The following is a 23733-nucleotide window of genomic DNA, read 5'->3' as shown; positions in this document are numbered from 1 at the left end:
ACAAGCGTCATGGCGGGCGGCCACCGCCCACGGACCCCCGGGACCCCCCGGGAGGGGTTTGGGGGTGTCACGGCCCCGAGATCCCCCTCCCGAGCCCGGACACTCACGGGTTAACGTCGGTGGGTGTTTTTCCCGCCACGCCCCCGCCACGCCCCCCCCACCCCCCGTGACGTCACGGCTCTACCGGGTCCGTTCGCCGCCGCTGAGCCCGAACGGTCCGGGGGGCACCGGGGGGGCCTTGGCGGCTGTTGCGGGGATTTCGGGGGGTCGGGGCCCTCTCGGGGAGCTCTTGGGGGGAATTGGGGCGCAAGGCGGGGGGGCCCGGTGGTCTCTGGAGTGAACTGGGGGTGCTCGGGGGGGATTTGGGGGTTCAAAGGGGGTCTCTGGGGGAATTGGGGCTCCAAGGGGGGTCTCTGCCTGGATTGGGGGGTTCAAGGGGGGTCTCTGCGGGAATTGGGGTTTAAGGGGGGATCAGGAGGGAATTGGGGAGTTCAAAGGGGGTCTCTGGGGGAATTGGGGGTGCCCGCGGTGATCCCCGGGGGTCGCTGACCCCGCCGTGTGCCCCCAGCCCCCCATGGCGCTGCGTTTGGCCGCCCGCCTGTCGCGCCCGGCCCGGCCCGGTGTCCGGTGGGGGGGCACCGGGACCCCCCGCGCACAGGGTGAGTGGGAGGGGGGGGCGAGAGGACCGGAACACCCCCCCCCCCCCCAGGACCCCCCCCCGGGATTGGCAGCGACGGGGGGGACACCGCGAGCCCCCGGTGCTGACCCCAACGGGAGGGGGGACACCGCGAGTCTCCGGTGCTGCCCCCCCCCCTTTCCCGGTGTTCCCGCCCTTTCCCGGTGCTGCCCCCCCTTTCCCGGTGCTGCACCCCCCCTCTCCCGGTGTTCCCCCCCCTCTCCCGGTGCTGCCCCCCCTTTCCCGGTGTTCCCGCCCCTCTCCCGGTGCTGACCCGCCCCTCCCGGTGCTGCCCCCCCTTTCCCGGTGCTGCCCCCGCTTTCCCGGTGTTCCCCCCCTTTCCCGGTGTTCCCCCCCTCTCCCGGTGTTCCCGCCCCTCTCCCGGTGTTCCCCCCCCTTTCCCGGTGTTCCCCCTCTCTCCCGGTGTTCCCCCCCCCCTCTCCCGGTGCTGCCCCCCCTTTCCCGGTGCTGCCCCCCCCTCTCCCGGTGCTGCCCCCCCTCCTCTCCCGGTGTTCCCCCCCCTCTCCCGGTGCTGCCCCCCCCCTTTCCCGGTGCTGCCCCCCTGTCCCGGTGTTCCCGCCCCTCTCCCGGTGCTGACCCGCCCCTCCCGGTGCTGCCCCCTGCCCAGCCGCCGCCCCGTTCGACTGGCAGGACGCGCTGGGGCTCGAGGCGCTGCTGAGCGCCGAGGAGCGGCTGCTGCGGGACACGACGCGCAAGTACTGCCAGGAGCGGCTGCTGCCCCGCGTGCTGCACGCCAACCGCCACGAGGGTACCCCAAAAACCGCCCCCCCAAGCGCCCCCGCGCTGCCCGACCCCCCCCGGTACAGCCCCAGAGCCCCCAGAGCCCCCAAGCGCTTCCAGAAGCCCCCGGGGCCGCTCCCCACCAGGGTACCACAGCTGCCCCCCAATGTCCCCGAGTGTCCCCCCCAAACTTGGCTGACCCCCCCCATTCACCCCTGAGCTCCCTCAGGATCCTTCCTGTGCCTAAAATGGGGGGTTTTGGTACCCCCAAAAGCCCCCGGCCCCCCAAAACCCCCCCAAATCTCCCTGACTCCCCAGACTCCCTCCAACACCCCCCAAATCCTCTCCCCCCTCCCCTCCTGCAGGCCCAGGTGTGGGGGACCCCCAGATTCACCCAGGGGGGTCCCCCCGCTGTCGTCCCCCCCCTGACCCCCACCTTGCCCCCCCAGTCTTTGACCGGGAGATCGTGACTGAACTGGGACAACTGGGGCTGCTGGGCCCCACCATTCAAGGTCAGGGGGACGTGGGGACCCCCGGCGGGGATTTGGGGACACAACGGGGGGGGCGTGGGTGGTCAGGGACTCCCCCTGGGGTGCTCAGGGGGTGCTCAGGGGTGGGGGACGGCTCTGGGGGGGGCTTTGGGGGTCAGGGAGGGGGTTTGGGGGCTCTGTGCGGGGACCTGGGGGGGCTGGCGGGGGCAGTTTTGGGGGTGACACTGGGGATTCGGGGGATGGCGCTGGGCCCAGGGTGGGGCTGTGTGTCAGGGCAGGGTCCTGGAGGGGTCCTGGGTGACCCCGGGGGTCTCTGAGTGACCCTTGAGGGGTCCTGGGTGACCCCGGGGATCCCTGTGTGACCCTTGAGGGGTCCTGTGTGACCCGGGGGTCCCTGTGTGACCCTTGATGGGTCCCTGTGTGCCCACTGTGACCCCGGGGGTCCCAGTGTGACCCCTGAGGGGTCCCCGTGTGACCCGGGGGTCCCTGGGTGACCCTTGAGGGGTCCTGGGTGACCCCGGGGATCCCTGTGTGACCCTTGAGGGGTCCTGTGTGACCCCAGGGGTCCCTGTGTGACCCTTGAGGGGTCCCCGTGTGACCCAGGGGTCCCCGTGTGACCCTTGAGGGGTCCCTGTGTGACCCGGGGGTCCCTGGGTGACCCTTGAGGGGTCCCTGTGTGACCCGGGGGTCTCTGGGTGACCCTTGAGGGGTCCCCGTGTGACCCTTGAGGGGTCCCCGCAGGGTACGGCTGCGCGGGCACCACGTCGGTGGGCTACGGGCTGGTGACGCGGGAGCTGGAGCGGGTGGACAGCAGCTACCGCTCGGTGCTCAGCGTGCAATCCTCGCTGGTCATGTACCCCCTGTGGGCCTACGGGACCCCCGCCCAGCGCGAGCGCTTCCTGCCCCGCCTCGGTGAGACCCCCGCGGGGGCAGGGGCGGCTCGGGGGGCGTTTGGGGGGGCAGGAGGCAGCACCGAGGGGCTTGGAGGAGGAACGGGGGGCACAAGGGGAGCAGTGGGGTGCTTGGGGCGTCCCCAGGGTGCCCCTGACGCCCCCTCCCCAGCTCGGGGGGGCGTTTGGGGGGGCGGGAGGCAGCACCGAGGGGCTTGGAGGAGGAACGGGGGGCACAAGGTGAGCTGTGGGGTGGTTGGGGTGCCCCTGACGCCCCCTCCCCAGCTGGGGGATGTGGGCGGAGGGGCAGAGGAGCGTTTGCGGGGGGTTTGGAGGAGGAACGGGGGGCACAAGGGGAGCGGTGGTGCCCGGGGAGCCCCTGACGCCCCCTCCCCAGCGCGGGGGGAGCTCGTGGGGTGCTTTGGGCTGACGGAGCCCAACCACGGGAGCGACCCGGGGCGGATGGAGACGCGGGCACGGCACAACCCCAGCGCCGGCACCTACACCCTGCGCGGCTCCAAGACCTGGTGAGCCTCGGAATTGGGGTCAGGGGGACACGGGGGACCCCCAGGGCTGCCCCGTGACCCTCCCTGCCCTCCCCAGGATCACCAACTCGCCCATCGCCGACCTGTGCGTGGTGTGGGCCCGCTGCGAGGAGGACGGGCGGGTCCGGGGCTTCCTGGTGGAGCGCGGGACCCCCGGGCTCAGCACCCCCAAAATCGAGGGCAAGTTCTCCCTGCGGGCCTCGACCACCGGGATGATCCTGCTAGATGACGTGGAGGTGCCCGAGGAGAACGTGCTGCCCAACGCCGAGGGGCTGGCGGTAAGGGGGGAGCCAGGGCATCCCCCCCCGGTGGGATGGGAGGGATCCCGGTGGGATGAGGAGGGTCCCGGTGGGATGAGGAGGGTCCCGGTGGGATGGGAGGGGTCCCGGTGGGATGGGAGGGGTCCCGGTGAGATGAGGAGGGTCCCGGTGGGATGGGAGGGTCCTGGTGGGATGAGGAGGGTCCTGGTGGGATGGGAGGGGTCCCGGTGGGATGGGAGGGCCCTGGTGAGATGAGGAGGGTCCCGGTGAGATGAGGAGGGTCCTGGTGGGATGAGGGGGGTCCCGGTGGGATGGGAGGGGTCCTGGTGAGATGAGGAGGGTCCCGGTGGGATGGGAGGGGTCCCGGTGAGATGAGGAGGGTCCCGGTGGGATGGGAGGGATCCCGGTGGGATGAGGAGGGTCCCGGTGGGATGGGAGGGGTCCCGGTGAGATGAGGAGGGTCCTGGTGGGATGAGGGGGGTCCCGGTGGGATGGGAGGGGTCCCGGTGAGATGAGGAGGGTCCCGGTGACACCCCCTGTCCCCCAGGGCCCCTTCGGCTGCCTGACCCAGGCCCGTTACGGCATCGCCTGGGGCGCGCTGGGCGCTGCCGAGGCCTGTCTGGAGACGGTGCGGCAATACGTGCTGGACAGGTAACGGGGGGCTGGGGGCGCTTTGGGGGGTCCCACGGCCCCCCGAGCCCTCAAGGCTCAGCGCCCCCCTGCCCTGGCGTGCAGGAAGCAGTTCGGGGGCCCGCTGGCCCGGAACCAGCTGGTGCAGAAGAAGCTGGCGGACATGGTGACGGAGATCACGCTGGGGCTGCACGCCTGCCTGCGGCTCGGCCGCCTCAAGGACGAGGGCAGGTGCGTGGCAGCGTCCCCAGCGGGGGCCCGGGGGCTCCTGGAGGGGCTCAGCGCGTCCCCGCCCGCGTCCCCACAGGGCCGCCCCCGAGATGGTGTCGATGCTGAAGCGGAACTCGTGCGGGAAGGCGCTGGGCATCGCCAGGGACGCGCGGGACATGCTGGGGGGCAACGGCATCTGCGACGAGTTCCACGTGATCCGGCACCTCATGAACCTCGAGGCCGTCAACACCTACGAGGGTACGGCGGGGAGGGGGGCGCGGGGGTCCCCCGGGGGTTCGGGGGGTCCCGCTGAGGCGTGGTGGTCCCCGCAGGCACCCACGACATCCACGCGCTGATCCTGGGCCGCGCCATCACCGGCATCCAGGCCTTTGCCCCGGCCAAGGGGACGTAGTGGGGACGTGGTGGCACCGGTGACACCGGTGGGGACCGGGTCTGCTCCTCGTGGGAAGGGATGTGAGGAGATGGCGGCGCCGACAGGACACGGCGTCGCCAAGCGGACCCAGGTATCCCCAGGAGGGATCCAGTGTCACTGACAGGACCCGGTGTCACCGGCCAGGCCTCGTGTCACCAACGGGACTCGGTGTCACCCCAACCAAATCCCGTGACACTGGCGGGACCTGGTGTCACCAAGCACAACTTGTGTTGTTGATGGGACCCAAGGCCACCAAGCAAACCTGCTGTCACCAACGGGACTCGGTGTCAGCGACAGGACTTGGTGTCACTCAGGGGACCCCACTGGTGCTGGGCGCCGTGTCCGGTGCCGTCCCGGTGCCTTCGCCATCCCCGTGGCCAATAAACGGTGGGACAGCCCCTCCATGCCAGCCCTGCTCGTCAGCGTTAATTGACCTGCCGGGACCCAGCTCTGCCCTCGGAGGAGGGGTCCCAGCCCATCACAGCCCCCCCATCGAGCTTTTGGGTCGGCTTCAGCCCTTTATTTGTTCCAACCACCAACATAAACAGCAACAGCAAAGCCCTTTGGGTCCAAAATGCCCTTTTGCAAAGCCCGGCACAGCGCCGTGGGTCTGGGGGTCCCGCTCAGGTCTGGGGGTGCCCTCAGGCCTCGGGCTGCAGGCAGAGCTCCTGATACGCCGCCTCCACGGTGCAGCAGACGCGGCGCAGCTCCGCCTGCGCCTCCTCCACGCGCTCCAGCACCTCGCCGAGCGCCTGCAGCCGCTCCTGGATCAGCCCGTTGTGGAAGCCGTAGCGGTGGAAGAGCCGCTCCTCCAGCTGCTCCGCCAGCTCCGAGACCTGCCCGAGCGGGGGCCGCGGCTCGTCCCGGCGCTGGCACGGCCGCCGTCCCCGGGGCCGGGGGGCAGCTGCGCCCGCCCGCGCTGGCACCGCTCCCGGCCTGGCCCGGCCGCCGCCAGCTGCGCCCCGGTAGCCGCAGCGCCGGTCGCGGTGGCCACCGAGCGCCGGGTCAGCGCGGGCCGCAGCTGCCGGGCCGGGCCGCCATCTGCGAGGGCAGCGTGGGGACAAGGGGGGGACACCAGGGGGACAGCGAGGGGACAGCGGGGGCCGCTGGAAGCGGGGCCGGAGGCAGCTGCGGCCGCCCCCGCGGGGGCTCGGGGGGCTCCCCCCGGCCGGGCTCCGCAGCTGCCTCCGCGGCCGGGCTCTGCCTCCCTTGTCCCGCCCAACCGGGCGGAATAACGCGGTCCCCCGCGCCCCGGGGGGAAGGAAGGAAGGGACCGCGGCGGCCGCTCCGCGCTTACCTTCAGCAGCAGGCTGCCCCTGACGCCGCTCAGCTCCGTGTGCGCTTCCTCGCGGCCGCTGTTGAGGCGGTCGAGCACGTCCTGCACCCGCTGCTGCAGCCCCTCCACGGCGGCGTCCAGCGAGGCGAACAAGGGCGAGGAGCGGGGACCCAGCGCTGGCCCCGCGCGCGGCCTCGGCCGGAACACGGGAGCCTCAGGAGGGGCGGGGGACAGCGCATGGAGCCCGCGGGGACAGGGACCCCATCGGGGCCTGGGATTGCGCAGGAACTGGGACTGCGTGAGGGGCATGGAGCCCGCGGGGACAGGGACCCCATCGGGGCCTGGGATTGCGCAGGAACTGGGACTGCGTGAGGGGCATGGAGCCCGCGGGGACAGGGACCCCATCGGGGCCTGGGATTGCACAAGGACCCCATTAGGGCCGGGGATGGCACAGGGACAGGGACCCCTGTGAGGAGCATGGAGCCCACAGGGACAGGGACCCCTTTATGAGGGGCACGGAACCCATGGAGACAGGGTGAGGGACATTTCTGCCCCATTAGGGCCATGGATCACACAAGGACAGGGACTGCCACCAGGGCTGTGCACCCTATCAGGGTCACAGGCCACAGGCATCGGGACAGGCTGGGGGGCCCTGCGGCAGCCCTGCCAGGCTCGTTAATTGAGAATTACCCTCTAATTAACGTGGTGACACGTGTGTCCCCCCTCCCTGCACTGCTCGTTGCATCCCCCCGCTCTTTTTTCTCCATTTTCACTCCAAAGGTGAAGGTGAAGGCGGTACCTGTCGGGTTTCTCGCCGGGGGGCTCGTCCTCCCCCAGCTCCGCCGCGAAGGGGCTCTCGCCCGCCGCCGCCTCCGGTTCGGGACCATCAGGCTTCTCCCGCGACATCCCGGCCCCGGGGGGCTGCAGGGGAAGGAGCCCCGAGCTGGGGCCGGGGTCCCGGGGTGGGCTGGGGGCACTAAGCCGGGCTCCGGCGGTGGGTTTGGGGCACTAAGCCGGGCTCGGGCCGGGGTCCCAGGTGGGTTCGGAGCACTTTGCCGGGCTCGGGCCGGTGCCCGTTCGGGGCCGTACCTGGGACCCTCGGCCGCCCCTCACCACATAGCCCTCACGGGGCTCTGCTGGGCGGGCACCGCCGCCGCCCAATCAGCGCCCGCCATTCACACCTCGGCGCTGCTGATTGGAATCTGAAGGGACCCCAAAGGATGATTGGCACCCGCGCGGGCCAATCGCTGGGCACGAAAAGGCAGTGGCGGGAAAGGCGCCCGGGTCCGGAGGTCCCGGGGGGATCTCGGGGGTCCCGGGGGGATCTCGGGGGTCCCGGGAGTGTTCCGGGCGGATCTCGGCTTCCCCAGCGCCTTGCGACGCCACAAGGTGACAATAAACACTCCCCAAACGGTTCCCTTCCCCAGCACACACACAGGCACCGCAGGACACTGGGCTTTATTTGGGGTGGGGACCCCTCCCCAAAATGAGGGGACCCCCGGGAGGGGGAGGTCACGCATCCAGGCGGCACATGGGGCTGTCGTAGACCATCTGCAGGTTGACGCGGTGCCCCACGAGCTCCCGGATGTTGTTGATGCCGTATTTGATCATGGTGGGTCTGGGGGAGGTGGGATGGGGAGGGTGTCAGTGGGGTGGGGGGGCTGGGATGGGCCCACACTGGGGTCCCCCCCCGCCCCAGAGGTGACCCCCACTCACCGCTCCAGCGAGAGCCCCCAGGCGATGACGGAGACGTTCTCGGGGAGCCCCATGGGCAGCAGCAGCTCGGGGCGGAAGACCCCCGAGTTCCCCACCTCCACCCACTTCTTCAGCCCTGGGGAGGGGGCGAGGAGGGCAAGTGAGGATCCCACGGACCTCCTCCCCATACTGGGGAGCGCTCAGACCCCCCTGCTCCAAACGGGGACCCCCCCAAGCTCACCCTCGTGGTAGCTGAACACCTCCATGCTGGGCTCGGTGTAGGGGTTGTAGGCGGGTTTGAAACGCAGCTGGGAGATCCCTGCGGGCACACCGGGGGTCAGGGGAGCGCCAGGTGGGTCTGGGGTCCCTCCCCAGCGCCCCCCGCGTACCCAGCTTGGTGAAGAACTGCCGCAGGATGCCCATGAGGTGGCCCAGCGTGAGCCCCCGGTCGGCCACCAGCCCCTCCACCTGGTGGAACTCGGCCAGGTGCATCGCGTCCAGGCTCTCGTTGCGGAACACGCGGTCGATGGAGAAATATTTCACCGGGCTGAACTTCTCCTGGTGGGGGAGAACAGAGCAGTGAGGGGGCAGGTGGGACCCCCAGACTGCCTCAGAACTGCTCTGATCCCCCTCAAATTGTTCCGGGCTTCCTAAACAATGCTGAGCATCCTACATTGGCTCTGAGCACCCCAAATCCCACTGACACCCCAAATCCCACTAATCCCCCGCAAAATCCCTCTGTTCTCCCTCATGGCTGTACGCCCCCAGACCCTGGCAAGGACCCCAAAGCCCCCAGACCCCCCCAGAGCCCCCAGACCCCCCCAGAGCCCCCAGACCTGCCGTGCCAGCTGGAACAGGGCACGGGCACTGGCTGACGTGGTGTGGGTCCTCAGCAGGTTCTTCTTTGCCTCCTCCACCTTCCACTCGTACCTGTACCTGGGGGGGGGGCACAAAGGGGGTTCAGGGGGGTGGGGGACACACGTGGGACCCCCCTGAGTCGCCCCCGGGGTCGGGGTCTCACCCCTGTGAGCCGTAGCCTCCCTGCGAGTGCACCTTCTTCACCTTGGAGCAGTAGCCAGGGGGCAACTGGGGGGCTTCGGCGGGGTCTGGGGACGGGGGGCAAAAAGGTGAGGGGGGTTCTGGGAGGCTTTGAGGGGCGTTTGTGGGGGCTTGTCAGAGGGATTTGGGGGGATCACAGGGGTGGGCAGGGGGGCTCTGGGGGGTTCAGAGGGGTGTGGGGTGGGCACGGGAGCTCGGGGGGCTTTGGGGAGAATCAGAGGGGTCCCGGGGGGGTCAGCAGGCCCCCGTGCCCCCCCCAGCACCCACCCAGCAGGAAGAAGGTGTCGTGCTGGTCGCGCGCCGGGTGCTGCTGCGGCTGGAAGAGCGCGTCGAAGTTCCAGAAGGAGCTCTCCACAAAGTTATCCGTGGGCATCTCCGTGAACCTGGGGGCCCACCGAGATTAACAGAGGGCGGGCAGGCTCCGTGGGCCCCCCTTCCTCCCCCAGAGCCCCCCACTCACCCCATCTCCAGGAAGATCTGGCGCAGCTCCGAGCGCACCTTGAGCAGCGGGTGCAGGTGCCCGCAGGCCGGGGGCAGCCCCAGCGAGGAGAAGTTGTAGGGTTTGAAGGGCAGCCGGCGCCAGGAGCCCCTGCAGGAGGGGCTGGGGGTCAGGGCAGGCCTGGGGGGGGGGTCCTGGGGGGGTTTTGGGGGGTCCTGGGGGGCACCTACGTGGCGATCATCTCCGGGGTGAGCTCGGTCTCCGGGCGCGCCACGGCCGTGCTGAAGGCGCTGCCCTTGCGGATCCAGAAGGATTTGAGGGTCCTGGGGGGGGCAAGGGGGGCGCTGGGGACCGCCAGAGCCTCACTGGCTGCTTTAATTAATGCTAATTTCATTAATGACCACCCTCACTTTCTCTATTTAACGTTTCACCCACGTGAGTTTTACACAGAGTCTTTAATTGGGGTGTTAGACTGTTAAAGTCTTGATTTTGCTGAATTAGTCTTCAGCAAATGAAACCAAAAGGGTCTGAAAATGGGGCAGAAAGGCCTCAAATTTATGCCACAACAAAGACAGAAAAATCAGCAAATACTGAGACAAACAAAAGGTTGGGAAATTGGATGTTCCCAACCAAAAACGACAATAAAAGGAGTAAAGAGAGGGATCAAACTGAAAACTGATTCACGAACACCCCACAGCACTAATTAACGAGAAGAACGGTGCAATTTAGGAGCGATAATTGTTAATTACTCGTGCCTCACTCACACTTCCAGCAGCAGCTTCCTCCTCTTGAGCTCTGAACGCTCCCGCTCGGGCAGGGCCCCCCCGGCCCTCACCTGGCCCAGGTGTTCCTGCACCGTGTCCTGCACCGAGGGCACCTGGGGGGGCACCACGGGGGCACCGCGGGTGGGCACGGCCCAACGGGGGACCCCCGGGGGGGAACAGGCCCCTCCCCAAACACTGCTGACTCCCAGGGAGCCCCGTTTGTCCCCCCAAGGATCACCCTCGTTCATGGAGACCCCCACCCATCCACCCCCAGCCTTCCAGGGACCCCCACCCATCCGCCCCCAGCCCTCCAGAGACCCCCACCCATCCATCCCCAGCCTTCCAGGGACCCCCACCCATCCATCCCCAGCCCTCCAGAGACCCCCACCCATCCATCCCCAGCCTGCTCCTCCCTCCCCGGGACACTCCCGGTAACCAGAGACCCCCAGACCCCTCCTCAGGGCACTCCCTGTTCCCAGCGACCCCCATCCATCCCCTCTTGGGCTGCTCCCGCTCCCCGGTGACCCCCGTGCCCCCTCCCCGGGACCTCCGCCGGTCCCCCCGGGCCACTCACGGCGCGGAACACGCGGGGCCCGCCGGCCGCTCCCTTATCGAGGCGCACCCACTTGTTGGCCATGGCCTTGCTGAAGCCCAAGGAGCCCCCGGGCAGCTTCTGCGGGCACAGAGCGGCCGTGAGGGGCGCGGCGGGGGCCGCCGGTGCCACCCCCCGGTGCCGCCGGTACCCACCATGGCCTCGGCCTGCGGCAGCCCCTCCTCGGGGAGGCTCCGGAACAGCCGCACCTCGGGGCTGCCGTCCCGCAGCACCTCCTCGCCCTCGGCGCTCAGCTCCCATCGCGTGGCCGTGCGCGCCTCCGCCTCGATCACCTGCACCGGGCACCGCCATCAGCGCGGCCGCCGCCGGTAACCGGGGCTGCCCCGCGCTCCCCTGGCCCCGCTGCCCGCACCTCGCCCAGCGCCTGGAGGCTTTTTACGGCGCCCACGAGCGTCTGGTGGTCCACACCGAGCTGGGCGGCGGCCTCGAGGCTGCAGAGCCCGTCCGGGGCCGCGGTCTGGTCCAGCCGCTCCAGCAGCCGCTCCGCCACGCTCGGCGCCATGGCCGGAAGTGATCCCGGGACAGCGGAAGTGCCGCACGGGGAGGATGGGGTTGTGTATCCGCCATCTTGGGTGTGGCGCAAAGCCCCGTGCCGGTCGTGCTGGGCGCCATGTTGGGTGTGGCAGGGGGCGCACAGGTGGCTGCGGGGGGCGCCGTGACGTCACGGCTGTGAGTAGTGACGTCATGCGGCGCGAAGCGGCTCCACTGCGGACTCCAGTTTGTTGATTAGGCCCAGAGCTTCCTTAGAGCAGCCCCCGGCCTGGGTTCACCTTCTTTGCATTCACACCTGCCGTGACAAAGCTTAACCAATGACATCATCCCCGCGTCACGGCGCTGTATGAAGTCAGAGGCGAGCAGGAGACCGCCCTACACCGCGTGTCCGTTCCTCCCTGCCCATAATCCCACTTTCCCCTTTATTTCCTCCCCCCCACACCCCACTCCCGGGCCTGTCCCTTTAAGAGCGCGCGCCCCCACGTGACCCCCGGAGCGAGGCGGGGGGCGGGGGGGCGTCTCCCTCGGAACGCGTGGTCGCTCCTCATTGGCCGCCGCGCTCAGCCAATGGGAAGCGGCCATCTGGGACGCCAACGTTCGGGGGCGCCGTCGCCGCCGGCGGGCGGGCGCTCGGCCAATGGGAGAGGGCCGCGCGCGGGCTGGGGCCAATGGCAGCGCGGCGGAGGCAGGGCGAGGGGCGGCGGGAGTATAAAAGGCGGCGGCACCTCCTCCCCCCTCCGCAGTGCCGGGCGGCGCCGGGCTGGGACGGACGGAACGAGTGTGCCCCGACCTCCCCCCGCCATGAGCCCCCTCAGCGTCCTCACCCCCGTCCTGCTCGGAGCCCTCCTGGCGGCCGCCGGCCCCACCCAGTTCTTCCGCGAGGAGTTCGGGGATGGAGGTGAGGGAGGGGCCGGGGCGGGGGTCGCTGAGGGCGGGGCCTGGGGGGGTGCTCCTGAGGTGAAGGGGTTGGGGGGGCGGTGCCTGAGGGGGCTGGGGGGAGTCTGAGGGGAGGCAGGAGGATGGGAGGACCCTCTGGTGTTTTGTGAGGGGAGAGAATGGAGGGGCCTTCCTATCTTTTCTGAAGGATCCTCCTGTGATCTGTGAGGGGAGAGAATGGGGGAGCCCCCTGTGACTCCTGAGGGGCGAAAGGCGGGGGGCCCCGTGGTGTTTTCTGAGGGGAGAAAATTGAGTGACCCCCCCTCCCTCCCCTTCCCGGTGTTCTGTGAGGGGAGAATGGAGTGATCCTCCTGTGCTCTTTAAAGAAAGAATGGGGGGATTTCTCTGTTCTGTGAGGGAAAAAAAAAAAATGAGGGGATCCTTCTGTGCTCTGTGAGGGGAGAATGGGGGGGGTCCTCTTGTGATCTCTGAGGAAAAAAAAGGAGGGGATCTTTATCTTTCTGTGCTCTGTGAGGGGAGAGAATGGGGGAGCCCCGTGTGCTCTTTGGGGTGACAGGGGACGCGGGAGCCACTCCTCAGGTGTGGGGGACAGGGAGGATGAGTGTGCTCAGGAAGGGCTCAGGGTCAGCCCTGGGCAGGCAGAGCAGGTGCACGAGCAGCAGGAAAAGGATTCTGAGGAATACAGCACCCACATGGGTGCTCCTGGGGGACTTTGCTTTCCTCTGCAACCCTAAAACCACCCAGCAAAGAGGCCTGCCCTGGGCTCCTGGTGGGGGCAGGAGGGGTTCGGGGTGCGGGGAGCCAGGCCCGCAGGAGCTCAGCGTGCTGGCCCTGCCCCCTGACAGACGCCTGGACCCGCCGGTGGGTGGAATCCAAGCACAAACCCGACTACGGGCGCTTCGTCCTCACCGCCGGCAAGTTCTACGGCGACGCCGAGAAGGACAAAGGTGAGCCGGGCTCCTGGCAGGCGGGGGAAGAGCTCCGGGCCGGGGTTTTTTCCCCCCACTTCCCCACCACGCCCCACATCCCCCCGCAGGGATCCAGACGAGCCAGGACGCCCGGTTCTACGCCCTGTCCTCGCGCTTTGAGCCCTTCAGCAACCGCGACAAGACGCTGGTGGTGCAGTTCACCGTGAAGCACGAGCAGAACATCGACTGCGGCGGCGGCTACGTCAAGCTCTTCCCGGCCAGCCTGAGCCAGGAGGACATGCACGGCGACTCCGAGTACAACATCATGTTTGGTGGGTGTCCCTCCTGCCTCCCAGACCCCTCAGGGTGGGCTCAGCCCCTCCCTGAATGCCCCCAGACCCCTTAGAGTGGGTTCAGCCCCTCCCTGTCCCCCCTGTGTCCCCCTCGAGGTGGGCTCAGCCCCTTCTCTGACCCCCTTAGAGTGGGCTCAGCCCCTTCCCTGACCCCATCAAGATGGCCTCAGCCCCTTCCTTGACCCCATCAGGGTGGGCTCAGCCCCTTCCTAACCTAACCCTAACCCTAACCCTAACCTCCCCTGTGTCCCCCCAGCCCCCTCAGGGTGGGCTCACCCCCTCAGTGACCCCCAATGTCCCCCCCAGGCCCCGACATCTGCGGCCCCGGCACCAAGAAGGTTCACGTGATCTTCAACTACAAAGGCAAGAACGTGTTGATCAACAAGGACATCCGCTGCAAGGTGGGTCTGGGGGGCTTTGGGGGTCCTGCTGTCCCCTTTGGGGGGGTGTCCAGCCCTGCTGAGCCCCCCCCCCGTGCCCCCCAGGATGACGAGTTCACCCACCTGTACACGCTGGTGCTGCGGCCCGACAACACCTACGAGGTGAAGATCGACAACGCCCGCGTGGAGTCGGGGAGCCTGGAGGAGGATTGGGATTTCCTGCCCCCCAAAAAGATCAAAGACCCCGAGGCCAAGAAACCCGACGACTGGGACGAGCGGGCCAAGATCGATGACCCCGAGGACACCAAGCCCGAGGTGGGGAGAGGGGGGCTTTGAGGGGTCTTTGGTGGAGCCCTGAGGGGGATTTGGGGGCCTGAGGGGGTTTTGGTGGAGCCCTGATGGGATTTGGGGGGGCTGGGGGGGAGCTCTGAGGGGTTTTTGGGGGTAACTTGGGGGTCTTCAGGAGCTTTGGGGGGGGGGTCTTGTAAAAACATCCTGGGAGGATTAGAGGGATTAAAGGGACTGGGGAGTTGAGGGGTCTGTGACACCATATTGGGGGGCCGTAGCAGGCTCCTGGGGGGCCATAGCAGGTTTCTGGGGGTCACAGCAGCCCCCTGAGCCCCCTGACCCCCTCACAGGACTGGGACAAACCTGAGCACATCCCAGACCCCGATGCCAAGAAACCGGAGGATTGGGACGAGGAGATGGACGGGGAGTGGGAGCCTCCCGTGATCCAGAACCCCGAGTACAAGGTGAGGCCTGGGGGCCGCAGTGGGGGGGCTGGGGAAGGGGCTGAGAGCCCCCCCTGAGCCCCCCGTGCCCCCCAGGGCGAGTGGAGGCCGCAGCAGATCGACAACCCCGACTACAAGGGCAAGTGGGTGCACCCCGAGATCGACAACCCCGAGTACAGCCCCGACCCCCTGCTCTACTCCTACGACAGCTTCGGGGTCATCGGGCTCGACCTCTGGCAGGTGAGGGGGGGTCCGGAGGGGGGTCCTGGGGTGGTCCGGGGGGGGCTGCAGCACCCCCTGACTCGGCCGTGCCCGCAGGTGAAGTCTGGCACCATCTTTGACAATTTCCTGATCACGGATGATGAGAAACTGGCGGAGGAGATCGGGAACGAGACCTGGGGGGCCACCAAGGTGAGACGGGGGGGACACCTGGGGGGGCACCTGGGGGGGAGCAAGACCTGGGGGGACACCAAGGTGAGGAGGGACGAGCCCCCCCCCAGTGACGTCCCCACCCCGCACGCAGGACGCGGAGAGGAAGATGAAGGAGCAGCAGGACGAGGAGCAGCGGAAGAAGCAGGAGGAGGAGGAGAAGCAGCAGAAGGAAGAGGAAGGGGATGATGATAGCGACGGGGACGAGGAGGAGGAGGATGAGGAGGAGTCCGAGGCCGAGCCCGAGGAGGCGGAGGCAGCCCCGCGGGACGAGCTGTGAGGGCCCCGCCGCGGGCCGGTTCTGTCTCTGTGAGACCTGGACTCTTTTCTATGGGCGCCGCCGCCCGCGGGGCCCGGGCAAGCCGCGACTGCGCCGGGACCGAACCGGCGCGGCCGGGACCCAACCGGCACCGGGCGCCCCGCGGGGCGAGGACTCAGGACCAGCGCCGGGGGTGGGGAGGGTGCGGACGGGGATGGGGTGGGGGGGAGCACCGGCGGTGTCGCACGGGACTGTACGGGGGTGTCGCGATCCGGTTTCTATTAAATTAACGATCGTCCCGGCGCCACCGCTGTTTATTCCTCGTTATTTCCCCTCGTTCTTCCCCTCTGCCCGCGCCATGTTGCGGCCGCCGCCATTTTGTGCCGCCGCGCGCGTCACGTGACCGCGCCCGGTTCGCGGTTTAACCCCCTCGCTCGGGTCACGTGATGGGGCGTGGCCACCCGCGCGCCGATCTCTACCGCCGTCACGTGATCGGGAACAGCCCCGCCCCCTCCGCGCGCGCGCCGTTCCGGTGTCACGTGACGAGAAACGGGAGCGGGGGGGAGGAGGCGGGAGCGAGGCGCGCGCGCGCGGGCGGGCGCTGTGACGCACTTCCGGCGCCGCGGCGGAAGCGGCGGGGCCGCCTAAGATGGCGGCGGCGTGAGTTGCATGTTGTGGGGCCGCCGGGAGGAGCCGCCGCCGCCCCGTCCCCGTCCCGCCATGGCGGTGACCGTGACGCTGAAGACGCTGCAGCAGCAAACCTTCAAGATCCGCATGGAGCCGCACGAGACGGTGAGGCCGCGGCGGAGCCTCCGCTGGGGGGAGCGGGCGGGGCCGGGCCCGGGATGGGCCCGGTGCCCGCCCCCCCCATCGCCCTCACACCGCCGCTGCCCCGAGGGGGCTCCGGAGCCTCCCGGGGTCCGCAGGAACGGGATGGAGCGCGGTGGGGGGGGCGCGGTGGCCGCGTCCCCCTGAGCCTCCTTTGGGTGGGGGGCGGCACCGGGGGGGTTCCGGTGCCCCCTCCCCGGTTTGGGGGCTCCGGAGCCCTGGGTGTCACCGGGAGGGGCGGCTCCGTGTGCTCCTTTACCCCCGGGTTATGGGGGGGGGGGTCTCGCCTCCTTTTTGGGGGAACCGAGGGGGTCCCCGTGCTCCCAATCCCCATTTGGGGAGGGGGATCTGGATCAGGGGGGCTCCGTTTTCCCCCCAGTCCACATGCGGAGATTGTGCAGGTTTATTTGAGAAGATTCTTTGGGATCATTAGTGGAGATTTATTCAGGAAAATTCTTTATGGACATTTGAGATTTGTGCCTCCTCCTGGGATCATTTGTGGGAATTTATTCAGGACAATTCTTTGGAGTCACTTGTGCAGATTTATTCGGGAAGATCTTTTAGGAACGTTTGGGATTTGCGCCTGCCCTGCTCTGGGAATAATTTTGGAAAACTCATTGGGAATATTTGTTATTAGTGGGGATTCATTCAGGAACATCCTTTAGGAACATTTGGGATTTGTGCCTTCCCCTGCTCCGGGGGGGCTCGGGGTGGTCCCGGGGTGTCCGTGTGGGGTTCCCGGGGTGTCCGTGTGGGGTTCCCGTGCTGCCCTGACCCCCCCCCGTGGCAGGTGCGGGCTCTGAAGGAGAAGATCGAGGCCGAGAAGGGCAGCGAGGCCTTTCCCGTGGCCGGGCAGAAGCTGATCTACGCCGGCAAGATCCTGAGCGACGACGTGCCCATCCGCGAGTACCGCATCGACGAGAAGAACTTCGTGGTGGTCATGGTCACCAAGGTGGGCCCGGGGGCTCCTGGGGGCTCTGCGAGGGAGCTGGGGGGCCCTGAGTAAAGTTTGGGGGCGTTGGGGGGCCCTGAGTAAAGTTTGAGGGCGTTGGAGGGTCCCTGTGTGAAGTTTGGGGGGGTTGGGGGGCCCTGAGTAAAGTTTGGGGGCGTTGGGGGGGTCCCTGTGTGAAGTCGTGAGGGGGTTGGGGGGTCTCTGAGTAAAGTCTGAGGGGGTTGGGGGGTCCCTGTGTGAAGTCTGAGGGGGTTGGGGGGTCCCTGTGTGAAGTCTGAGGGGTCTCTGAGCCATTTGGGGCACCCTGAGGAGTCACGAGGGGTCTCTGGGAGGGACTTGAGGGTCCCCGTGTAAAGTCTGGGGGGTCTGGGAGCCATTTGGGGAGCTCTGAGGGGTCTCTGGGAGGGATTTGGGGGGTCCCTGTGTAAAGGTTGGGGTTTGGAGGGGTCTGGGAGCCCTTTGGGGGAATCCTGAGGAGTCCTCGGGAGGGATTCGGGGGTCCCTATGTGGGGTTTGGGGGGTCTGAGGGGTCTCCGAGCCATTTGGGGAACCCTGAGGGGTCCTTGGCACGGATCTGGGGGTCCCCAGGGAGGCTTGGAGAGTGCAAAGGCCCTTGGGGGGAGGGGGAATTTGGGGGTCTCAGGTGGTTCTGGGGGTCCCGGGGTATCCCCAATCCCCCTTCCCCCCCTCCCAGGCCAAGTCTGCTCTGGGCTCGGCTCCCCCCGAGGCCGGGGCCCCCTCGGAGCCCCCCGCAGCCCCCCCGGGGCCCCCCCCGGCCGCCGACGCCGCCCCTCCCCCCCCGGCCGCACCCAGCGAGGAGCCCCCGGCCCAGGACCCCCCCCCTGCCCTGACCCTGCCTGAGCCTGCAGCGGGGTGAGCGCTGGGGGGGGAAATGGGGGCGTTTGGGGGGGCTGGAACGGGTTTGGGGGGGCTGGAACGGGTTTGGGGGGCTGGAACGGGTTTGGGGGGGCTGGAACGGGTTTGGGGGGCTGATGGTTGGGGGGCTGGAACGGGTTTGGGGGCTGGGGGTGATGGGGGGGGATCAGGGGAGGGTTTGGGGGGGTCTGGGGGCCAGGGGAGGGTTTATGGGGTCGGGGGAGGGTTTGGGGGATGATTTCGTCAGATTTTGGGGGCAGTTCAGTGATTTTGGGGGGTCTGGGGTAGATTTTATGCGCTGGGAAGAAATCTTGTGGGGGTCATTAATTTGGATTTTAATGGGGGGAGGCACTGCAGGGGGGTGGGCGGGTCACAGGGGTTTGGGGGGCTCAGGGGAGGGTTGGGGGCTCTCAGGGTTTTAGGGGGGCTCTCAGGGGTTTGGGGGGGCTCTCAGGGTTTTAGGGGGGCTCTCAGGGTTTTATGGGGGCTCTCAGGGCCTTTGGGGCTCCCCTGATGGTTTCTCCCCTGCCGTTGCAGCTCCGTTCCCCCCTCGGGCAGCTCCGGGCGCTCGGCCGACGCCGCCTCCACCCTCGGTGGGTCCTGGGGGGGATTTGGGGGGTCCTGGGGGTGGTTTGGTGCTTCCCGGGGCTGGACACGGAGCTGTCACAGGGGGTTCAGGTTGGGGGAGCTCGCTTTGGGGCAAAAAGCAGCTGTTTGGTGTGTCCCACTTCCTGAACTTGGGGAACAGGGGGATTGGGGCTGGGGGGGTCCTGGGGGTCCCATCCCAATGGTTGGGGGTCCTGCAGTGACTGGGAACAGGGCCTGGTTTTGGGGTGGGGGTCCCTCCTATCTCAGGGGGGTCTCTGGGTGGGGGTTCTGGGGGTCTCTCCCAGCCGAGGGAGGGTCAGGGGGGTCTCTCACGGGGGTCTCTGGGTGGGGGTGGTTTTGGGGTGGGGGTCCCGGGGGGTCTCTCACGGGGTCTCTCTGGGTGGGGGTGGTTTTGGGGTGGGGGTCCCGGGGGTCTCTGGGTGGGGGTGGTTTTGGGGTGGGGGTCCCGGGGGTCTCTCACGGGGTCTCTCTGGGTGGGGGTCCCTCCTGCAGTGACGGGCTCCGAGTACGAGACGATGCTCTCCGAGATCGTGTCCATGGGCTACGAGCGGGAGCGCGTGGTGGCCGCGCTCAGGGCCAGCTACAACAACCCCCATCGTGCTGTGGAGTACCTGCTGACGGTGAGGGGGGGTCCTGGTGGGTGAGGGGGTCTGGGGGGTCCCGGCTGCACCGCTGACGCCCCCCGGCCCCCCCAGGGCATCCCCGGCAGCCCCGAGCCCGAGCGCCCCCCGGTGCAGGAGAGCCGGCCTCCGGAGCAGCCCCCGCCCGAAGGTCAGTGGGCGTGGTGGGTGGGCGGGGCAGGAGGGGCGGGGCTGCGCGGCCGCGCCCTCCGAGGCTCCACCCCCTTGGTGGGTGAGGTTAAGCATTCAGAAATCACCTTGGTGAGCGTTGGGGGTGTGGCTTGGGTGACCCAGACTTGATTCCGGGTGTGGCCTGGGGAAAGCCACACCCATTTGGGGGTGTGGTCTGTGTAAGCTACACCCATTTGAGGTGTTCATTCTGTAAGCCACACCCACTTTGGGGCGTGGCAGGTGACGGTAGAGGGAGTCCCATGTGGCCACACCCCATCCAGGTACAGTTAGGGGGCGTGGGGTAATGGGGTGTGGCCTCACCACGCCCCATTTTGGGTGTGGTCTCATGGTCCGCCATTGTGGGTGTGGCTTGCCCAAACCCCCTTGTGGGTGTGATTTAACCACGCCTTATTATGGGTGTGGTCTCCTCATGCCCCATTGTGGGTGTGGCCTCACCACGCCCCTCTGTGTGTATGGCCTAACCCTGCCCCCTCGTGGGCGTGTCCCGGTCCGGCCCCGCCCCCAGGCGAGAACCCGCTGGAGTTCCTGCGGGAGCAGCCGCAGTTCCAGAACATGCGCCAGGTGATCCAGCAGAACCCGGCCCTGCTCCCCGCCCTGCTGCAGCAGCTGGGCCAGGAGAACCCCCAGCTGCTCCAGGTACCCCCACACCCCCTGAGACCCCCAGGAACCCCCCCGAGCCCCCCAGCCCGGGCTGAGCACCGCCTGTGCCCCTCGGCAGCAAATCAGCCAGCACCAGGAGCAGTTCATCCAGATGCTGAACGAGCCCCTGGGCGAGCTGGGCGAGCTCGAGGGCGAGGTGGGCGCCATCGGCGACGAGTCCCCCCAGATGAATTACATCCAGGTGACCCCGCAGGAGAAAGAAGCCATAGAGAGGGTGAGCCTGGGGGCCTTGGAATGGGGGGTTTGGGGTGTGGGAGATGTGGGATGTGGAGAGGGGCTTTGGGTGGTTTGGGGAGTGTGGGGGATTTGGGGTTTGGTGGGTTTGGAGTGTCGGGTTTGGGGGGTTTGGGGTTTCAGGAGCGAGGTGTGGGGTTTGGAGGTTTCGTGCTTTAGGGTGAACGTGGGGGAAAACGTCACTGTTTGAAGCCAGAATTAACACCAGTGGCAGGGCCCAGAGTGAATATTGTGTGGGTGTCATAATTAGCATCCAGCGTTAATTAACATTGATGGGAAATTATGTGTTTGTAGGGCCGAGAGTGAGTGGGAAAATGGGGTTATCAGGGGTTGGGGTTTTGGGGTCAGGAGGGGCCCTCAGTGGGATCCAGGGTCACGGGGGCCGTTCTGGGGGCACGGGGGCCGTTCTGGGGGCACGGGGGCCATTCTGGGGGCACGGGGGCCGTTCTGGGGGGCTCAGTCCCATCTGTGACCCCCTCCCCAGCTGAAGGCGCTGGGCTTTCCCGAGAGCCTGGTGATCCAGGCCTACTTTGCCTGCGAGAAGAACGAGAACCTGGCGGCCAATTTCCTGCTCAGCCAGAACTTCGACGACGACTGAGGGACCCCCGGCCTCCCCCCCAACCCTGGGGGGCTCCTCCTGCCTCGGGGGGGCCCCCAGTCTGTGAGGGGGGGGGGGGGTTGGGATGCAATCCAGCCTGGAGGGGGGGGATGGGGACCCCCAGCCCTGCCCCCACCCCGGGAGCAGGGGGAGCCCCTCCCTGCCCTGGGGGGGTGGGGGGGGGTCTCAGCACCCCCGCTTTGTCCTGGCCCCCCCCTCCCCAAAAACCGACCCCCCCTCCCTGTCAGGCCCCGGGGAAGGGAGGGTGGGGGGGGGGGGGGGGGGGCGGCGCCGCGGAACAACCAAAACTGGCGGCAAAGAGATTAAATGCAGAGTTTTAAACCCATTTTGGGGCGTCCTTGTTCTGTCGGGGGGGGGCTCGCGGGACCCTCCCGGTGGGCACCGGACACTCTCAGGGGGTCAGGAGGTGCCCCCGGTGGGTCTGGGGGGGCTCTCGTCGCTCTCCGGGGCGGTCCCGGGCAGCGGCCGCGCCGCCGCCGCCGCCTCCGCCGCGGCCAGGGCTCTGCGAGCCGCCTCCTCCCGCTCCTGCCGCCGCCGCCGCTTCTCCTCCCGCCGCCGCTGCTTCTCCAGGTCCTCCAGCAGCTCCTGCGCTCGGGCCGAGCCCCGGGCGGGGGTCCCGGGCCGCGGGAGCGCCCCCAGCCCCGCCTCGGCCAGCAGCCGCTGCCGCCGCGCCGCGTCCGCCCGCGCCCGTTCCCGCGCGGCCTCACGGTCCCGGCGCCAGGCGGCGACACGGGCGGGCATGGCCGCCAGGCTGCGGGACACCAGCTCCGCCCTGGGGACAGGGGGGACATGGGGATCCCAGCCCCAAACCCTCCCAGTCCTCCCGGTACCGCTGGGCGATCCTCGCCAGGCCGAACGGTCCCAGTGCTCCCAGTGCTGCCCGTCCCTGCGCCATTGCTCCCAGTCCCGTTCCCGGTGCTCCCAGTTCTATTCTCGGTGCTCCCAATTCATCCCAGTCCCATTCCCACTGCTCCCAGTCCCGTTCCCGGTGCTCCCAGTTTGTCCCAGTCCCATTCTTGGTGCTCCCAGTCCTGCCCCTCCCTGTCCCAGTGCTCCCAGTCCCATTCCCTGTGCTTCCAATCCTGCCCATCCCTGTCCCAGTCCGCCCCAGTCCCATTCCCAGTGCTCCCAATTCATCCCAGTCCCATTCCCAGTGCTCCCGGTCCCGTTCCCGGCGCTCCCACCCCACCTCTCCTTTCTCCGCCGCGCCTCCTCCCTCTCCCGCTGCTCCAGCACGGCCTCCACCTCCCGGAGCGGCGGGTCCCACTCGCGCTCCTCCGCCTCCGCCTCCCGCAGCTGCTCCGGGCTGGGCCAGAGCCGCCACACCGGAACCCCCGAGGCCTCCCCGAGCCGCCCGAACCGCCGCGCGGCCGCCCGCAGGTCCCCCGGGTCGGCGGGGGCCGGGCCCGGGCGGCGGCGGAGCGGATCCGCCCGGTAAGGCCGCACCGGGACCGGGACCGGCTCCGGGAGCCGCGACCGGGCCGGGCCCAGCGCCAGCAGCGCCCGCCGCAAGGGCGCCGCCATCTTTGGGCGCGCGCCGGAAGTGACGTCAGAGCGACTGAAGGAGCGGGGCGGGGTCCGGGTGAGGGGCGGGGTCAGCGCTGTGGGTGGAGCCAGGGGCGCGGTTACCGGGTTGAGGGCGGAGCTTGGGCGGGGGTCCCGGGGGTCTCAGGGGGGTCCCGTGGGGTCCCGGGGTCTTTCCGGGCCTGGCTCAGCCCGGGGCAGCTCAGGGGACCCCGGTGGAACCGGGGTGGGGCCCGGTGGGACCGGCGAGCACCGGGGGCTCATCCCGGGGGTCCCGGGGGGGTTTTGAGGCTCCTCCGGGGGGCAGAGGCCGCCTCAGAACGGCTCCGGGGGGGGCGGGGCCCGGTGCCAGCGACCCCCGGCTCCTCCCCGTGAACGGGGGGGGGCTGGGCTGGGGGCGGAACCCCCCGAACCCCCCCAAACCCCCCCGAACCTTTTCAGCCGCCGCCAAGCCCGGGGCCGCTGCCAAGCGCCGTTAACCCCTCCGTGCCCGCCCCCCGGGCCGCCCCCACCACCGGGATCCCCCCGCCACCACCGGGATCCCCCCCGATCACCGGGATTCCCCCCGATCACCGGGATCCCCCCCGATCACCGGGGGGGGCACGGGGAGGGCGCCGCGGTTACCGGGGGGGGCTGCGGGCGGCGGGGCCGCTCCTCGCGGGGCCCCCCGGGCCCCCCCCGCCCGCTCCGGCGGGGCCCCGGACGGGGGGGGAGCCCTAATGGCTTCCAGGCCTCGGCAGCCGCCGAAAATCTGCGCGGAGCGGAGCCAAAAACCCCCGAAATCGCCCCAAAAGCTTCCCTGGGCCTCCCGGGGGGGGGGGGGTCCGCTGGGCTGAGCCCCCCCCCCCGCCCTCCGCGGCGCTCGGGGGTCCCGGTTTCCCCCTTCGCCGGTGGAACCGGGGCCCCTGGGCCGGGCCAGCGGGGGGGCCCCGTTTCGGGGCGGTTTTGCCCCATTTCGGGGCGGTTTTGCCCCATTTCGGGGCGGTTTTGCCCCATTTTGCGGCTTCTGCCGTTCCCGCGTTTGTCCGGTCCCGCCGCCCCCAGCCCCAATTTCCCCCGGGGGGTCCGGGGGACACCTGTGTCCCCTGCCCGCGCCCCCGGGGCCGGCAGGTGACACCGCTGCGGTGTCACGATGTGCCCCAAGCCTGTCGCGACATGCCGTGCCCCCCCCCTCCGCTCCATCTGCGGTGACAGCGACACATCTGGCACGGGGGGTCCCCGAGCGGGGACACGGGGGGACACCGGGGGCCCGTGTCCCCTCTGCCGCCCCGTCCTGTCCCCGCTGTCCCCTCCCGGTGCCCGGCGGGGCGCGGGTTTTGTCCCCCCGTGTCCCGCAGGGTGGCGGTGCCACCCCCGCCGTGGGGAGGGGACACTGGGACCCCCCCAGAGCCGCTGCCGGGTCCCCTCCGTGTCCCCAAGGTCCCCTCGGGGCGGCGGCGGCGGCTCCG

At 69.2% G+C, this 23733-nt stretch overlaps 6 protein-coding genes across 7 annotated transcripts; 3 read left to right on the top strand and 3 right to left on the bottom strand.

Annotated features, from left to right (window-relative positions):
- The first annotated feature begins 176 nt into the window (after positions 1–176).
- On the top strand, positions 177–5287 carry GCDH (glutaryl-CoA dehydrogenase). Of its 2 annotated transcripts, none has more exons than XM_036400093.1 (11): positions 177–187; positions 569–659; positions 1305–1445; positions 1867–1929; positions 2650–2820; positions 3196–3325; positions 3402–3621; positions 4151–4254; positions 4339–4464; positions 4541–4701; positions 4776–5287. In XM_036400093.1, the coding sequence occupies exons 2-11, from the start codon at positions 575–577 to the stop codon at positions 4853–4855; spliced, it is 1281 nt and encodes a 426-aa protein (XP_036255986.1). In that variant the 5' UTR covers positions 177–187; positions 569–574; the 3' UTR covers positions 4856–5287. The 2 variants fall into 2 exon arrangements, with proteins under 2 accessions (XP_036255986.1, XP_054374117.1); XM_054518142.1 differs by lacking the exon at positions 177–187 and adding an exon at positions 197–215.
- Positions 5288–5380: 93 nt separating this feature from the next.
- On the bottom strand, positions 5381–7507 carry SYCE2 (synaptonemal complex central element protein 2). Its single transcript, XM_036400095.2, has 3 exons — positions 7242–7507; positions 6174–7095; positions 5381–5712 (listed from the first exon to the last, which is right to left on the bottom strand). The coding sequence occupies exons 2-3, from the start codon at positions 6555–6557 to the stop codon at positions 5518–5520; spliced, it is 579 nt and encodes a 192-aa protein (XP_036255988.1). The 5' UTR covers positions 6558–7095; positions 7242–7507; the 3' UTR covers positions 5381–5517.
- Positions 7508–7592: 85 nt separating this feature from the next.
- Positions 7593–11239, bottom strand: FARSA (phenylalanyl-tRNA synthetase subunit alpha). The gene is made up of 13 exons (XM_036400092.2): positions 11075–11239; positions 10857–10994; positions 10684–10782; positions 10110–10222; positions 9576–9668; positions 9367–9495; positions 9174–9289; positions 8869–8953; positions 8684–8783; positions 8237–8405; positions 8089–8166; positions 7869–7983; positions 7593–7770 (listed from the first exon to the last, which is right to left on the bottom strand). The coding sequence occupies exons 1-13, from the start codon at positions 11222–11224 to the stop codon at positions 7665–7667; spliced, it is 1491 nt and encodes a 496-aa protein (XP_036255985.1). The 5' UTR covers positions 11225–11239; the 3' UTR covers positions 7593–7664.
- Positions 11240–11950: 711 nt separating this feature from the next.
- On the top strand, positions 11951–15389 carry CALR (calreticulin). The gene is made up of 9 exons (XM_036400094.2): positions 11951–12112; positions 12957–13058; positions 13148–13351; positions 13679–13773; positions 13858–14067; positions 14391–14504; positions 14580–14723; positions 14802–14894; positions 15007–15389. Exons 1-9 carry the CDS (start codon positions 12016–12018, stop codon positions 15190–15192), a joined length of 1245 nt encoding a protein of 414 aa, XP_036255987.1. The 5' UTR covers positions 11951–12015; the 3' UTR covers positions 15193–15389.
- A 404-nt stretch (positions 15390–15793) lies between these two features.
- Positions 15794–21086, top strand: RAD23A (RAD23 homolog A, nucleotide excision repair protein). The gene is made up of 9 exons (XM_036400140.2): positions 15794–15963; positions 16790–16951; positions 17646–17824; positions 18365–18420; positions 18929–19056; positions 19132–19207; positions 19754–19884; positions 19967–20122; positions 20627–21086. The coding sequence occupies exons 1-9, from the start codon at positions 15841–15843 to the stop codon at positions 20738–20740; spliced, it is 1125 nt and encodes a 374-aa protein (XP_036256033.1). The 5' UTR covers positions 15794–15840; the 3' UTR covers positions 20741–21086.
- On the bottom strand, positions 21064–22590 carry GADD45GIP1 (GADD45G interacting protein 1). Its single transcript, XM_036400141.2, has 2 exons — positions 21951–22590; positions 21064–21533 (listed from the first exon to the last, which is right to left on the bottom strand). Exons 1-2 carry the CDS (start codon positions 22283–22285, stop codon positions 21161–21163), a joined length of 708 nt encoding a protein of 235 aa, XP_036256034.1. The 5' UTR covers positions 22286–22590; the 3' UTR covers positions 21064–21160.
- Between the last annotated feature and the right edge of the window lie 1143 nt (positions 22591–23733).

The sequence above is a fragment of the Molothrus ater genome, chromosome 36, assembly GCF_012460135.2.
Source record: "Molothrus ater isolate BHLD 08-10-18 breed brown headed cowbird chromosome 36, BPBGC_Mater_1.1, whole genome shotgun sequence".
Classification (NCBI taxonomy): Eukaryota; Metazoa; Chordata; class Aves; order Passeriformes; family Icteridae; genus Molothrus; species Molothrus ater.
Note: the sequence above shows the minus strand (reverse complement) of the source record. Positions and strands in the feature narration are given on the sequence as shown.